We start from the raw sequence: 14,639 nt of genomic DNA, 5'->3' as shown, positions 1-14,639 counted from the left end.
TCCAGAGGAACACAACCTCATTTTCAAAAGAAGGAAAAGAAGGACCTGCTCAAGGTCACACTGGACTTCATCAGCAATGCCACACACATAGCTGGTCTCCCACATTCAAAGACATCATGATTTTTCCCAGCAAGCACATCACAATTGCTTCTAACTGCAGGGCGTTGACAAACTTTGCTGTATATCTTGGTCTTAACAAAGTTTAACGAAGTACACTAATAAGACTTAGAGCTTTTTTCATCTTCACAGTGTATTACCTATCAAAGAGAAAGGAATGAATAACATTTCTTTGTGTCTTCTGCTCCACACCTAACAGATACACCCCCAGTACATGGCAGTGTAACGACACTATGGCAAAATACTGCCATTCTAATCAAGGGGAATTAGACACCATTAGATTCTCCTCCATTCTATTATAGAGGCTATGGTGATTATTTTAGAAAAAATATTCCCCTTAATATATGTACTTTTAATAGAAGACATTCAGCCAGTGGACCATACAGACCATTAGCTTGACAAGAGTGAGATTAGCCTCACAGAAAAGATCCAAAATTAACTACAGTCTTCACCCAGTATGCAGAATGTACATGCATGCAACAATCACTTTGGTTTGAAACGAGTATTCAATTTCTGTGGAACTTATTATTAGAATCTTGCCAACTTATGTACCCCTTGGAGAAATGCAGATGCGACTAATTTCAATTTTTAAAACAAGAAACAAATTTTTCATTTTTTTCCTTGATGAAAGGTGTGCATCAGCAGTTTGCTTTATGTGTTTGCTGGCAGAGAACACTCTCGTGCAATGTGAAGGAGAGTGTCCTTTAAGTCACAGTTTACAAGCCAGCCAAGTCCTTGGGAATGCCCCAGTCCTGTATTGCCTTGAAAACTATTGCTGCTCCCTGCAGAGCAAAAATCTCTAAAAGACACAACCAAGAGGGGCTATTGACTTATCTTTCTTTATATTCCTCTCTCTATCAGGAACTCAGAGACACTTTTTTTTTTTAAACATCTCTACTTTTCATTGGAGTTTTGGAGCTGAGAGTACCACTCAGCACTGCTGAGGCCTGCTCGGCCCAGTGGGGTATGAAGACAGAAAGCCCAGAAGATACGATGTGAAACTGCAGAACATGCTTCTCCCTTTCTTTCCTTGTGCAAAGACAGCACATTTTTACCAATTTTATATCCAGCAAAATCCTCCCCTGCTTGTAAAAGCAAAACAGAAGACATAGTTTGCTTTGCTGTAAGCATTATGTTCATGGCAAAGCCTCAGGGGGTGATGCAGCTAATCCTGAGATTTGCTAGTAAACATCATGGGAATAAACAGAGTCTTTCACTTCAGCCTGGGCTGGCTGCATGCACACAGTGGCCTGGGTTGCTAAGGAGACAGGCTGTAATCTTTTGTTTTAGATGTAATTTCATCACAATTTCATACCCAGTCATACTGCTGTAGGTTGAAAACCATTCAAACACCAGACAGAGAAACAGAAAGTGTGATGGTAGTTGTCAACACTAATTGTGCTGAGGGCCACACTGGTACAGAATGAGGGGATAAGGAATTCACATGTCTGGAAAAATGATACATAAACAAATCAGTCATTTTAAGTAGAGGCAATTTAGAGAAGTCAGTGCCTAGGCATTCTGTGTGATTTTTAAGTTGTACAGAAATACAAAAAATCAGAGACACACAAGATGACTTATATCTTGAAAAGAAAATTTTACATTCAAGGATATAATTCTGCCTGCTTTGAAATCAATATAAACATTTCTCTGAACTTCAGCAAGTGCAGCTGCAGATCAAAGGTGGATTCAGAAGAAGGAAAACAGTTAATACAGAGAACTACCTATTATTTGGACAGTGGTCATTGACTTGCACAGAGAGAGGAAGCTGTACACATGTTTAGGTGAAGCAAAATACATCAAACCCTTTTAAGTTTACCCAGAATTATTAGAAGTGAACTTACTTTCCCTTTGCCTCAGTAAATACAAAGCAGAGCTGCAAGCACAGGCTAACAACAGCAGTGCAGATGTGCTAGCTGGAGAGAACTGCTGCACAAGTAGTGCTGCTGAGCCCCGCGCAGGAAGGAGCCCGGAGCTGGCAAGGCTGCCCTGCTGGGTGAGGCGGCGCTGGGCTCAGCTGACAGAGCCAGCCAAGCAGCTCATGTGCGTGCGAGCGCTGCTGAGAAGCACTGCGCATGGAAAATGAACGTGGCACTGAGTTGTCACCCTTGCTGCAAGGAAAACAAGATTGCCAGCTGTGCCAGCCAACTGAAATCAACCCACTGAACTTCTGGGCTCCATCTGACACTACACAACCCAACTTCACTTGTTTACCTTGGAAATATGATATTACATATTCTTCAAATCCCTATGTACCAAAACCAAAAAAGCCTTTCATGATAGCACACAGCAGAACTGGGGATACTGAATTAGACAACCAAAGTGATGCTTATCTATCTCTCCATCACTTCCTCCTTCCCTCTTTTCCTTTCACTCTTCAAGCACATTCATATATTGAATAAAAAGCAATTTTGTGATTGAAATTGGTTCCATATTCCTGCATTTTCTTATTTGGATTTCAGTTCCTTATTTTGTACCATTATACAAATGTTTCCATAGTATATCAGAAAATTATTTAATTGTTATAAGTTTTCCCAAAATAAGTAGTAAATAACATTTAAAATAAGTCTTATAAGTAATTATCACAATTAATATTGATTTATTGTAAATTAATTATATCTCAAGCAGTCAAATTTTACCAGCTGTGAGTAATAAATTTTTATTTTTAACTCACCCAAGGGAAATATTCCTGAGACCATTAGACTGCTCTGGCAACAGGCTACATTTGTAGGGAAACGTAATACCTTTTACTGGATCAAATAATATAGTAAAGAAAAACTGACAGGCTTTCAAGCACAGAAATCTTGCTTTCATATCATGAGACCATCACTACTCATAATAATACAATTTGCACATTTTGCTTCTGATCTAGTAATGTACTCCTCAATAGTAAGTGTATATACTACACACCTCACACAGATGTTCAAATGTTCTTTCACAAAGAAAGCAAAAACTAAGAGCTCCTCCTCCTCCACCCTTCTAACTAAACACAATTCATGTAGGCAACTCAGTGCAGACCCACGTGGTATTGAACTGATTTTCTCTGATGTTTTGGGCTTGTTGTTTTGATTTGTCTTTTAAATCTTTAAACACCCTACATGAAAGCTTTACAAACCCTCCATAGCTGTTGAAACAAAATAGAAGCAACTCCTGCACACCCCTTCACAAGACTACAGCTATGTCATCAATGCTACCTGCAGTGTTCCCTGAGGTTTTCTCCAGCTGCCACCTACTTTTCACTTGCCATGCTAGCCCGGGTGGGAGCTCTCCTGGAGGCAAAGGAGGAGGGGATGCATTCTGCTTAGACTCTGCTTTTGAGGGAGAGCTTGCTGGTGCTGTCCTTTCTGCCTCTCTTGTATGTAAGGTCCTTTAAAGTTTGAAACCTCTGTATTCCATTTCAGACTTCTAAATCCACTGTTTTCATCATGGACTTCAACCAACGTCAGTATAACTCCTTACTACAGCAGTTTGTTAAAGCTTCAGTTTGAGAGTCACAGAAAAGAAGGAAGCAGAGGAAAAGCCAGGACAGTGAAGGCAATTTCCTTCATTTCTTTAAAGAAATAAAAATCTGTATTCAGAAAAAGAAATCTTTTTTAAAATCCATCTGTCAGCTCTCAGAAGGTGGCATCTCAGAGTCACAGGCATTTCAACCATGTGCAGCCATTTAGAGACTTAATCCTGCCCCACATTCTGCCACTGACCTGCTGTAAGTTCTTAAGCAAATCACTTCACTTCTATGTCCCTCAGTTCATCCATGCAGTCTTGCTCTATCTATTTAGAGCAACTGTTCTCACTCTTCCCCCCATGCCTCCCCACACTTACACTTCCGTAGTTCCTCTCTGGCATGCCTATACCTAGTTCCACATGAAGCACAGCGCTGCATTCAAATGCAGTGCTGCACTTCAAGAGGACAGCTAGTATTTCCTAAAAATAATTGCCAGTACACTGCAGTGTCCCAGCACCTTAATCTCACGAAAAACAGAACGTAATTTCATAATGTATGTCAAGAGGGAAATTCCTTTTCACCCTAGGCTTAATATAGCATCACCTATGTGGCAAATTATTTAATGCTACTTACCTTCAACTTTAACATTTATTTATTGCATTTATTATTTTTACCCCTTAAATGTGTGGAATTTTCAAATATTTCACTGTTGATTAATTGTGATGCCAGATACAAACAAGTTCTATACAAGAACGAGCAGATTTGTTTCTATCAGTGAAGTTTTATTCTGAGGACAGTTGTTTGGGGGGTTTTTGTAAATGATACTTTCAATCTTATCTCCTGTACTATAATTTACAAGGCAAAAAGACTATAAAACTAAAAAACTGTAATAAGAGCTAATTTAATAATCTCTTATCATGAGCTATACAAGAATTGCTATTATACTTTCACAGAAGACATTAAAATATTTTCAAAACTTTCCTTATTATAGAAGGTGTAATATTATTTATCACAAAATAAGCATACTTTTCCACTGTACAACTGTTTTCAAATGGCTTTCAGGCAGAAAAGTAAGTGCATATCCATTCATGAAATCTATATCCTATTTATACTAAGTGGTGGATTCCTACAGCTCGTTATAAATGAGCATGCACAAAATTCCTTGCTTAGGTGGCAATTAAAAGTATAGTGATAATGTGCATATGAGAGAAGCTAATTTTAGCAAATTGACCTTGAATCTCTTGATGTAAGCAAGGGGCTGACAAACAGAATAGGCTGAAATATGACAAGATGAGATTCTGCTAAATTGCTTCGTAAGAATGTATCACTGTATCTGTTTAGAGTTAATTAAAAACATGTAAGGAAAGATGGAGAGGGACTTTTTACAAGAGCATATAGTGACAGAATAAGAGGTAATGGATTCAAACTGAGGGAGAGTAGGTTTAGATCAGATATTACGAAAGTATTCTTTACTGTGAGGGTGGTGAGACACTGGAACAGGTTGCCCACAGAAGCTGGAAGTGTCCCATCCCTGGAAGTGTGTAAGGGCAGGGTGGATGGGGCTCTGAGCAACCTGGTCAAGTGGAACGTGTCCCTTCCTAGGGCAGGGGACTTGGAAACAGATGATCTTTAAGGTCCCTTCCAACCCAAACCTAGGATTCTGATTCAAAAGGCCCAGGTTAGTGGTGGGATTATCTTTTCTATGCTGTTTTCCCAATTCAGTATTTAAATGTATTTACAATTAAATGATTTTTTTCCCAAATTCTAAGACTTAAATGCAGCCCTTATTGTAATAAATATTGGCTTCAGCAGCAAAGTTAATGTGATTTTTTGTGCAAATTTTTTTTTTCTCTTTGCATATTTTTAAACTACATTAATGTAAGTTACTTATGGGGGTGCTTTTTTACCATCTAGTTTTGTTAATTTTTTATTAGACAATGCAGACACATAATTTTGTACTAAAACAATGCAAATATTATTCATTGTTTCAGGATTAGACTTACTTCACACACACATGATCAGATTTAAAGTTAAAAACGAATACAAAGGGACATTGGGAAAAGAAAGACAATTTAAACTATTCACCTACTGTTCTAACACTTTGGAAATTTATTCTGATCCTCAGATGTACTGAATTTTATCCCAGGAGAATGCGTTGATTCAGCAGGAGAAAGGGAAACTGTGTCTGGAGCAATCTTACTGATCATTACTTCCTGCTGCCAGCATGGTAACAAATATTCAAAACACAGAGTTGAAACAGCTTTACATAATACTGTGACATCTGAAATATCTCTGAAAATAGGAAAACAGACCCAAGATTTCACCTCTGGTTAACTCATTATTACAGAATTCTTAGATCTTGACCACAGTATCACAGCCTTTCCTACTCATGTGTCATATTTCAACACATAATCCTTCAAAGGATCAAGTATGTTTTAAATATGTTCCTTTTAAAATATAAATATACATTCACCAGTGTAATTTTTAGCCGTTATCAGTAAAATATAACAGCATATTCCCTTCAGTTTTAAATTATGTTCAGCATCTCTCCAGTTCTTTCTAACTTTAAGTATCATTTTCTATCCATTCTTAAAACTAAATTTGGGCCAAACATGTACATATATCTGTACATGGAGCACATCATCTTGAGTGTGATCACATGGCATACCAAGGGATCCTACCCAGCCAGAAGGAAGGGCAGGTCCTGCCTGATAAACCTGACCTCCTTTTTTGGCCAGGTGATCTGCCTAGTGGGTGAGGATGTTTACCTGGACTTGATGGTCCTTAAGATACAACCTCCTACAGCATACTCCTGCAAAAGCTGGCAGCACACAGCTTGGGCAGGTGTTGGACTGGGTTCAGAACTGGCTGGATGGCTGGGCCCAGAGCGTGGTGGAGAATGGTACTCATCCAGTGGGTGTCTGGTCACTAGTGGTGTCCCCCAGATATCAGTGCAGGGCCTAGTCCTGTTTAATATCTTTATGATGATCTGAATAAGGGGAGCATGCAGCACTATAGGCTGGGGGCAGAGTGACTAGAAAATGGCCCGGTGGGAAAAGACATTGGGGTGCTGGTCAACAGCAGCTGAACATGAGCCAGTGCATGCCCAGGTGGCCAAGAAAGCCAATGGCATCTTGGACTGTATCAGGAACAGTGTGGCCAAAAGGGCCAGGACAATGGCTGTCGCCCTGTACTCGGCACTGGTGAGGTCACACCTCAGGTGCTGTGTCCAGTTCTGGGCCTCTCAGCTCAGAAAGGACATTGGGGTGCTGGAACAGGTCCAGAGAAAGGGGTGAAGGTGGTGAAGGGTGTGGAGAGCAAGTCCTGTGAGGAGCAGCTGAGGGAGCTGGGGGGGTTTAGCCTGGAGAAGAGGAGGCTCACCACTCTCTACAGCTTGCTAGAAGGAGGATGTAGCCAGGTGGGTCAGCCTCTTTTTCAAGGCAATCTGAACCAGGACAAGAGGTCATTGTTTTAAGCTGTGTCAGGGACGGTTTAGGTTGCACATTAAGAAGAATTTCTTCACAGCAAGGGTGATTAAACATAAACATTAAACATGGACTGCCCGGGGAGGTGGTGGAGGCACAATCCCCAGAAGTGATTGAGGTAAGACTGGATGTGGCACTCAGTGCCCTGGTCTAGTTGACATGATAGTTGGTCATAGGCTGGACTCAATGATCTCAGAGGTCTTTTCCATCTACTTGATTGTGTAACCCTGTTATTCTGTGATACTCTGAGTTTGTTTCAAGATTCAAGTTTTGAGCTAGATCATGATAATCTACTCATATGTGTGGAAAAAGAAATCTGCAATTCTATTTGAACTAGGTTTTGTTCAGCTGTGCAATGGAAGTTGAAAATAAGACGTGTTGATGCTTAGAACTACAGATGTAAAGGCAGTTCAGTACAAAAGCTTCAAATCTGATTCATCCTGCTAGCATGTAACACAATTTATTTATCTATTATCTAATACCTAGCACAATAGAAGCAGATTTTAGGTAACTTAAGTGTTTGATAATAAGCAGCTTTAAACATACTAACACTATCCTGCCTTATTTATCTTTTATTGGTATGCTTGTATTAAGTGTTTCAGTTTCTGAGAGTCTACATTTGTAAGTATGAAAAATATTAATTAGGTTAAACAACAATTATTAATTTTCAGTGAATCCTCTTTAAAGCTGTTCTCAAACTGACTTATCCTTGTCACGTTCTCTGTTACTTCCTCACAGCCTAATTTTTACCTGTATTTTCATTTTTCAGAAAAATTTTTGTGAATCACAAGCTCTGCTCAAAACAAATGCTCAAGGACAGATCTTTTTTGTCCTGATACTGCTAAGCAAGCCTCAGTCATCAGAAAAAAAGGAGCCAAGGTGCTTGAGTCACTCAAATATTAAGCAGTTAAGCTGCTAGTTTGAATGCTGTCAGTAAGAACATTGAGTTGAATACCTTCCTTACACCACCCTCAGACAATGCTATTTTCCTATGAGCTTCTGCTATTTTAAGTGCCATGCCTTATAATCCCTTTGAAATGTTTTGCAAACTTAATCTTAAAATATGGTTTTCTTCATTTTATAGACCATTTGTGGCCCAGGCTGATCTAGTGATTCCAGTTTTCAGCGTGTTTGTCTCCTGCTTATATCCAGTTATTCCCATCTGTCAGCTTGAAACATCCTGCATAATTCTTCTCCAGGTTTTCTTTTCTTGCGGTTTACACTGGAAAATATTTCCTGTCAGCTATATTCTACTCTGAAACACTATTGTAGTCTCTCCTTCCAAGGCAAGATTTTTCATCTCCCCTCTTCACTCCCCCTTCAGATTAAATGCACCCTTCTCACTGCCAGATGAGATCCCATGATTACCTTATGCATTGACTGAGGTACCTATGTTTCACATGCAGATGAAGTCCAATTGAAAAAAAGCCTACATGTTTTTTATTTCACTGATTAGGAACATTTCATTCTTGTTCAGTTATTTTATGATATTTTGGGGTTTGAAATAAATTCTATCCTATGTCAAAAACCTTTAGGCAAAAAGATTTTTTGTAAATGAGTACAAAAAACTGCCTTAAGTGCCTTTTTAGTGTTAACTGATTTTACCGCAATCTCATCTAGAAAACACTCTTCCTAATAAACTGTTACCCAAGCACACCTTTTCATTTTCTTTTTGTTTTATTGCAGTCCTAATCTTCGATCTCTCACATAAAAATTTGGGTGCATATTTTTAAAATACCATAAAGATCTCCCCAGAAATAAAGTAAATTGCATCCTGCACATCACTTGAAACCTGTCATTTATATGAGCAACTGCAGTGATTTGAGCAAGCATGTTATGCAACCTGTCATTTAAAAGCCGTTTCCACAACAGCATAATGGATATCTAAGCCCCTTACAGCTGTTTTGCTGTACTGGCACACCTATGAAGCCTGGTGTGACTCATGGCATGCAAATGTAATATGGGTTACTATGCCTATGGTACTGGGTCGGTTCTTTCAACAGATCTTTTCAAAAGAGCAAGAATTCAAAGCTACACCTGTTCCTGTTTGGTATGCCACGTACATAACATACCTCGATTACATGTGTGCTGTACTTTCAGGTCAAAATTTTTCAGATCAAAATATCTGCTTATCTCTTTGGCTTTCTGCCACGAGAATAAATACCTTCAACATGGCAGGGAAAATAAATTTAGTATAATTACTGCCCTTGATGGCAATTATTCAAGCAGAACAGTGCCATGAAAATAACCTATTATAATCCATGTTCAATAAAATCTTTCATAATATGTCCATTATTATCTAGAGAAGTATTTTATAGAGGTCTCATTTTAGAAATGTCTCAAATCAAGGTGATTCCATAAATAATATTTTCACAGTGGTTTCTAAGGTATCTCGTGTCTCCTTTGTGACGTAAACTGGTTGTTATGGAGATGGTGAAATATCAACCATTCTTTGTGAGACTGTGCAAGATCAATTTTAGACCCCTTGCAGCAGCGTATTTTCTCTCCTCAGCCATAATCAGCCTTCCTTAGCAACAAAAACAGATGCATAAAAATTATTAAATGTTTTAAAACAAATGTTTGCACAATACTTTTAAATCTTCAAACTACAGAAGTAGACCTGTGTGCATTTGTAATAGATAAATTCCATCCCAAATTCCCCAAAACTCACATGGCCTTTAACAGAAAAGAGGCTTGTACTGTGACAAAGGCTGGACAACTTACAAACAGACAACTCCTGTTTCAACACTTGTCCTACCATGGGGAAGTGGCAACAAAATGTGTATTGCCAGGAATGGAGACAAGCCAGACAGGCACATTTGCCTACCTCAGGTGCCATCCAAAAGGGTGTTCCCACCGAGGTGTTTCGACGCAGCCGTGTGCTGGTGAGCTGGGCTGAAACACCTGCAACAAAACAGATTAAAGAGACTTGGCTTCAAATTCAATGACATTTCGGAAAGTTTATTTCAAGTATCTGGAAAACAAAACCCAAACCTGTGAGCACAGCTGCAGAATGCCTAGCCAAAGTAGGTGCAAATTATTTGTTTAATTGATTTCAGCTTGCTGTTTTCTACAGAGTTTATCAGAGATTCTTCTTTTTGTGAATGACTTTCAGTTTGAAGCACTTTTATTCAAACTCAAAAATTCCATTGTCACATAAATATCCCAGATTTCTTTCCGCTATTTTCTTAAGTATAAATGGGAACTATTACAATTACAGCTTGACTTTAAAACTTTTGTTTCAGAAATGCACTGCCTGAACATCACAAACTGGGAATTTGTTCACTAGCATACCTGCAGGGGATCCTGTTCAACAAAACACTTATGCACCTGCTTAAATCTTTCCCTAATGAGAAAAGCTCAGAAGCTCAAGCTCACACTGCAGCTTGTACTTAGGGAATTAAACACATACTTAAAACAAAACATCAGCTTCAGAGCTTTGCTGATTGGGGCTGGACTACTGAAGCACAACTGAAAAAACCAAAAGAATGAACTAGTGTGCAATCAAACAACGTTAACAAATCAGAATGAACATTGACAGCCAATCTTCTGTGCTCTGGTCAACACATTTTTGAATGAGTTCAGTTCAGTAGCAGTCCAGTGAGGTCACACAAAGCCAATATTAACTTAGAAATACATTTTGCTTTAATATTTTTTAAAAACAAAAACCATAGTGGTTTGCTCTTTTGGCATTACCCAGAGAGAAAAATGAGCAGAAACACATATAATAGACATTGACTGATGCCAATAAATAAAAAAATTAGACTAGTAAGTTAAATAGTTTGATTTCTGATTCCAACATTCAATTTTACATTTGTTTTTAATTTTTCAGTGTAATTGCAAGTCTTCAGTGATTTTGTGAGTACTGCTGGGAAACAGTTAACAGCTAGCACACACTACTCATTTCACTGCGATCTCTCTTCAGTCACCTTAATTCACAGCTGCTATCTAGGGATATTCCAAAACAGTGCAGAATACCAAAGAGCTGAGAGAGGGTGAGCATGAGCATAAATGAATGATAAGTTGCAGACATTTTAGGTCAATTTACTGTGACCATCATTTATTCAAATATATTATGCTGTCAACAGCAGTTGAGGGAAGAAATGTGTGTTATGTTGAAAAAACAAACTGTAAAGTCATCCAGTAAAGAAAAGCCTTAATTAAAGATATCTGTGTAACCCTCCCTGTGACCTAATATCCATATCTACAGCCTTGAATATGAAGCAGCTTTTTTAAAATCAAGATTCTGCCTCATTTTCTCGACTGAATGGATAACATTCAGTCATAACAGGTCATATGAATAGGTCATAATTTAATTTTTTAACCCCATTGATTTGAATTCTCATTTCTTATTTAATATATCCAACCCTACACTAAATTTAAAATTATTTTTTTCTTTTGACATATTTTCTTCCCCACTCACCAAGCAACTAATCTACTTAACATTCCCACAAAATGGCAGAGGATTATTACTTCCAGGGATTAACCTAAAAATATCCAAAGCATCCACTGTGTTTGGGTACTTAATCTGAGATCTTTCAGTCGTGAGGCACTCCACAAGCCTCAAGTAGAGCTATAACAGATCTCAGATGCAGTTCAAGAACACACAGTTCTGGAAAGGAGGATAAGATGTTTCAAAGTGACTATTGGGAAAATGAAGAACTGAGTTTGATCTAAGTGACCCTCCAGCATCACAGAGAAACACAAGCAGAAGCAAGAATAATCTCTAATTTGATGTAATTCAACTGTCTCAACTGTGAGTCCCTTCTCTTCCTGAATTCCTTGCAATTCCACTATTTATCTTCTACTTTCTGCAAAAAATGAGACAAAACAGTTCTACAAACAATATCACCCGTGACTCAGTCCTAGATCATTCCCAGAGACTGTTCTGTGGCTCTAGCAGTGGACTAACACAGGAAATAGAGCAACTCAATAAAAGCTTGGCACCTGATACTTCTTTAGTCAGAAAGCCCATAGATATACTGGCATTCCTTGGCATTTCCTAACTGTTAAGCAGTAGGGAACACTTGAGATTTAAGTCTCATTTTTTTCTGAGCCTGTCATATTCATTGTGATTTTCTAGAGCTACTGTCCTAACATACAAAGTAAGAGAAAACCCCTGAAACCTAAATATAGAATCAGAGAGACCCATGGGACACCAGAAAGATTGGGAGTCTCAGTTTCCTTGAAGTGCCACTTGGGGTTGGAGCACACTGGTCTGTGTTTAAGGCCTTTAATACATCTGATAAAACCATTTTGCTTTGGGGAGAAAAGCCAACTTTTCCCATAATGGAGTAAAAACAAAGATTAGACTGCCAAAATTCCCCCAAATGAGAAGGGGTCTTCCTCTCTTCTATTAGGTCAGGGACTCACTCCAAGTTTTGCTTCAGTTCATGCATTTCTCCTAGCACTATTTTAATTGCTGCCTTTACAATTAAAAAAAAATGAAATTTTGTCCCTAGAAGATACTAAGGAATCTCTTATGTGACAGCTTACTTTAGCATCTTCAGTACATATGTGTGTTAAATTTATAATACCATGACATCACCAGTACCCAATTTTCTTTCTACTGCATAAATTTAATATTTTAGGATTTAAAAAAAATATGATTTGCAGATTTTTTTGACATACCATTCTACCCTACACTCATTTTGTGAACATTTTTCCTTACCTTCATGCACTGCTAAACAAACATATCATTCATACACTATTTTCAGTGGTGATTACCTTATGCATTATATGGTTTCATTAATAAATGATGATCTGTTTCTGTTACTTTTAATAAAATTGTCCAGTCCCTTGCATACATATGTGAGGGACAAAAGCTTTTTTTTTTTTTTCTTGTAAGTGCATGTTCAAAGGAATAAAATTGGAACTGACTTTAAACCTATTGTCAAGTGCCTTTCTACCACCCTCCCTCCCTTTCTCTCTCTTGTTTCTTATGACATACCCAGACTGGCAATGCTCAAATCTAAAAGCAATAATCACTAATTAAATGCATGTTGGGTTTTGGACCCAAGGGACTATTTTACCTTCTGCTCAGAGGGGAAAAAAATATGCTTAAGGCTATCAAAAGCCATTTCAGAAAGAATGTTTCCTTTTCATATGCAAAAGACAGAATATTGAAATTTAAATTAGGAGGACAACTGCCCTGAAACTGACATTTTTTCAAAAATGCAAAAGAGCTTTGTAAATAAAATGCTAGCTTCAGAATTTTAAAAATTATTAAATTATGTTTAAGCTTTTAAAAATTATAACTCTATTACTGATTTTTAGTTAGAATTTTTATTCTTGGTGTAATCAGGTTCCTTTTGCATTTTTCCTTCTTAAAATAATTCTGAGTATGCTTCTGAAAAAGTCTGGATGTGACATTCTGCCTTCCCAGGGGAAAGTAAACAGAGGCCTTTGGCTAAACTGCATGTATCAAGAAAACAAAGGGGAAGTGGTCATTACCAAAGTCAACGAGCTTGACTCCACCTTCTGTTGTCAGGAGAATGTTGTTCCCTTTCACATCACGATGAATGATCCGGTTATTGTGTAAATGCTGAAGGCCCTATATACCAGCAGTAACAAAAATAAGTTTATTCCCTTATTTAAAACAATTACCCTGCTATTAGGGAATGTAATGAAGAAAATCTGCACACACTCTACAGAAACAGCTGTCCACTGGATTACATGCCTTTATACAACCCCTGCTGTTGTAACAGCTCATGTAATATTGTGCACATTACCACACTCTATAAATGGAAAATGTATGTATGCAATAAGTGAATTGCTGTCATTACAAGCCCAGTGAACATCCTTACCAAGAGAGCACCATATAAGATGTATGAGATGATAGCTTCATCCAGTCTTCGGCCACACTTCAGCAGGCCTTTGACAAGCTCTGTGACAGAACCTCCATTGCACAGCTGGAAAGGGGGAGTTGTGAGGAGGGAAAAAAAGCAAGTCCGCAGTTACTCAATATACATGCTTAGGCTATGAACACCTACCATGCAAAACTGTGCTACAACACAAGTCTGGGAACAACAGAACTCATTTTATTAGAGATGTTAATATAAATCACAGCAGCCTGGGTAAGGGGAGGGAAGAAAAAACTGAAAATTATAAAGTGTAATTTATAAAATGCAACAAAAAAGATAAAAATAATATGAAGAGGACTGTATTTCAAAAGAGGATTCATAAATCCAATTTACATTATTTGAGTATTTTCACAATACGTGCATTGTCTTTTTGAAAAAAATCCTTCTGTGCAAAGACCAGACAGAAAACATTGATGCTCTTGATAACTGGGAAGCAACAAATTACTAATTTTAAACTTTCATTTCATTAATGCTCCTGATGGCAGGCTATATAAAATAGACAGAAGCCATATCTCTATACTCAGATTTGATGCCATATACTGTCAATAACAGAGAAAAATAATCTAGAGAAGCAGCTTCTTGCAAGCATTTTCTACTAATGGGCTGCTAAACATCAAAAGAGGAAAAGTAAAATTAGAATATTTGAAAATATGTTCTCATCCACACCTTAAGTTTGCTGTCCACACCATTCTAAGCAGGTATTGATATCCTTTCTCCCCATTCTTTCCT

The 14,639-nt window shown here is 37.9% G+C and overlaps 1 protein-coding gene across 1 annotated transcript in view; it reads right to left on the bottom strand.

Annotated features, from left to right (window-relative positions):
* MYO3B (myosin IIIB) overlaps positions 1-14,639 on the bottom strand; it is a 196,591-nt gene that overhangs the window by 152,104 nt on the left and 29,848 nt on the right. The window contains exons 6-8 of the mRNA XM_041473419.1: positions 13,854-13,958; positions 13,501-13,600; positions 9,875-9,951 (exon numbers count right to left, since the gene is read on the bottom strand). Of these exons, the coding sequence (XP_041329353.1) occupies positions 9,875-9,951; positions 13,501-13,600; positions 13,854-13,958 (282 nt within the window). The remainder of the gene's footprint in view (positions 1-9,874; positions 9,952-13,500; positions 13,601-13,853; positions 13,959-14,639) is intronic.

This window comes from Pyrgilauda ruficollis, unplaced genomic scaffold (assembly GCF_017590135.1).
Source record: "Pyrgilauda ruficollis isolate IOZ18807 unplaced genomic scaffold, ASM1759013v1 scaffold3, whole genome shotgun sequence".
In the NCBI taxonomy this organism is placed as follows: domain Eukaryota; kingdom Metazoa; phylum Chordata; class Aves; order Passeriformes; family Passeridae; genus Pyrgilauda; species Pyrgilauda ruficollis.
This window is presented reverse-complemented; position numbering and strand designations above follow the sequence as displayed.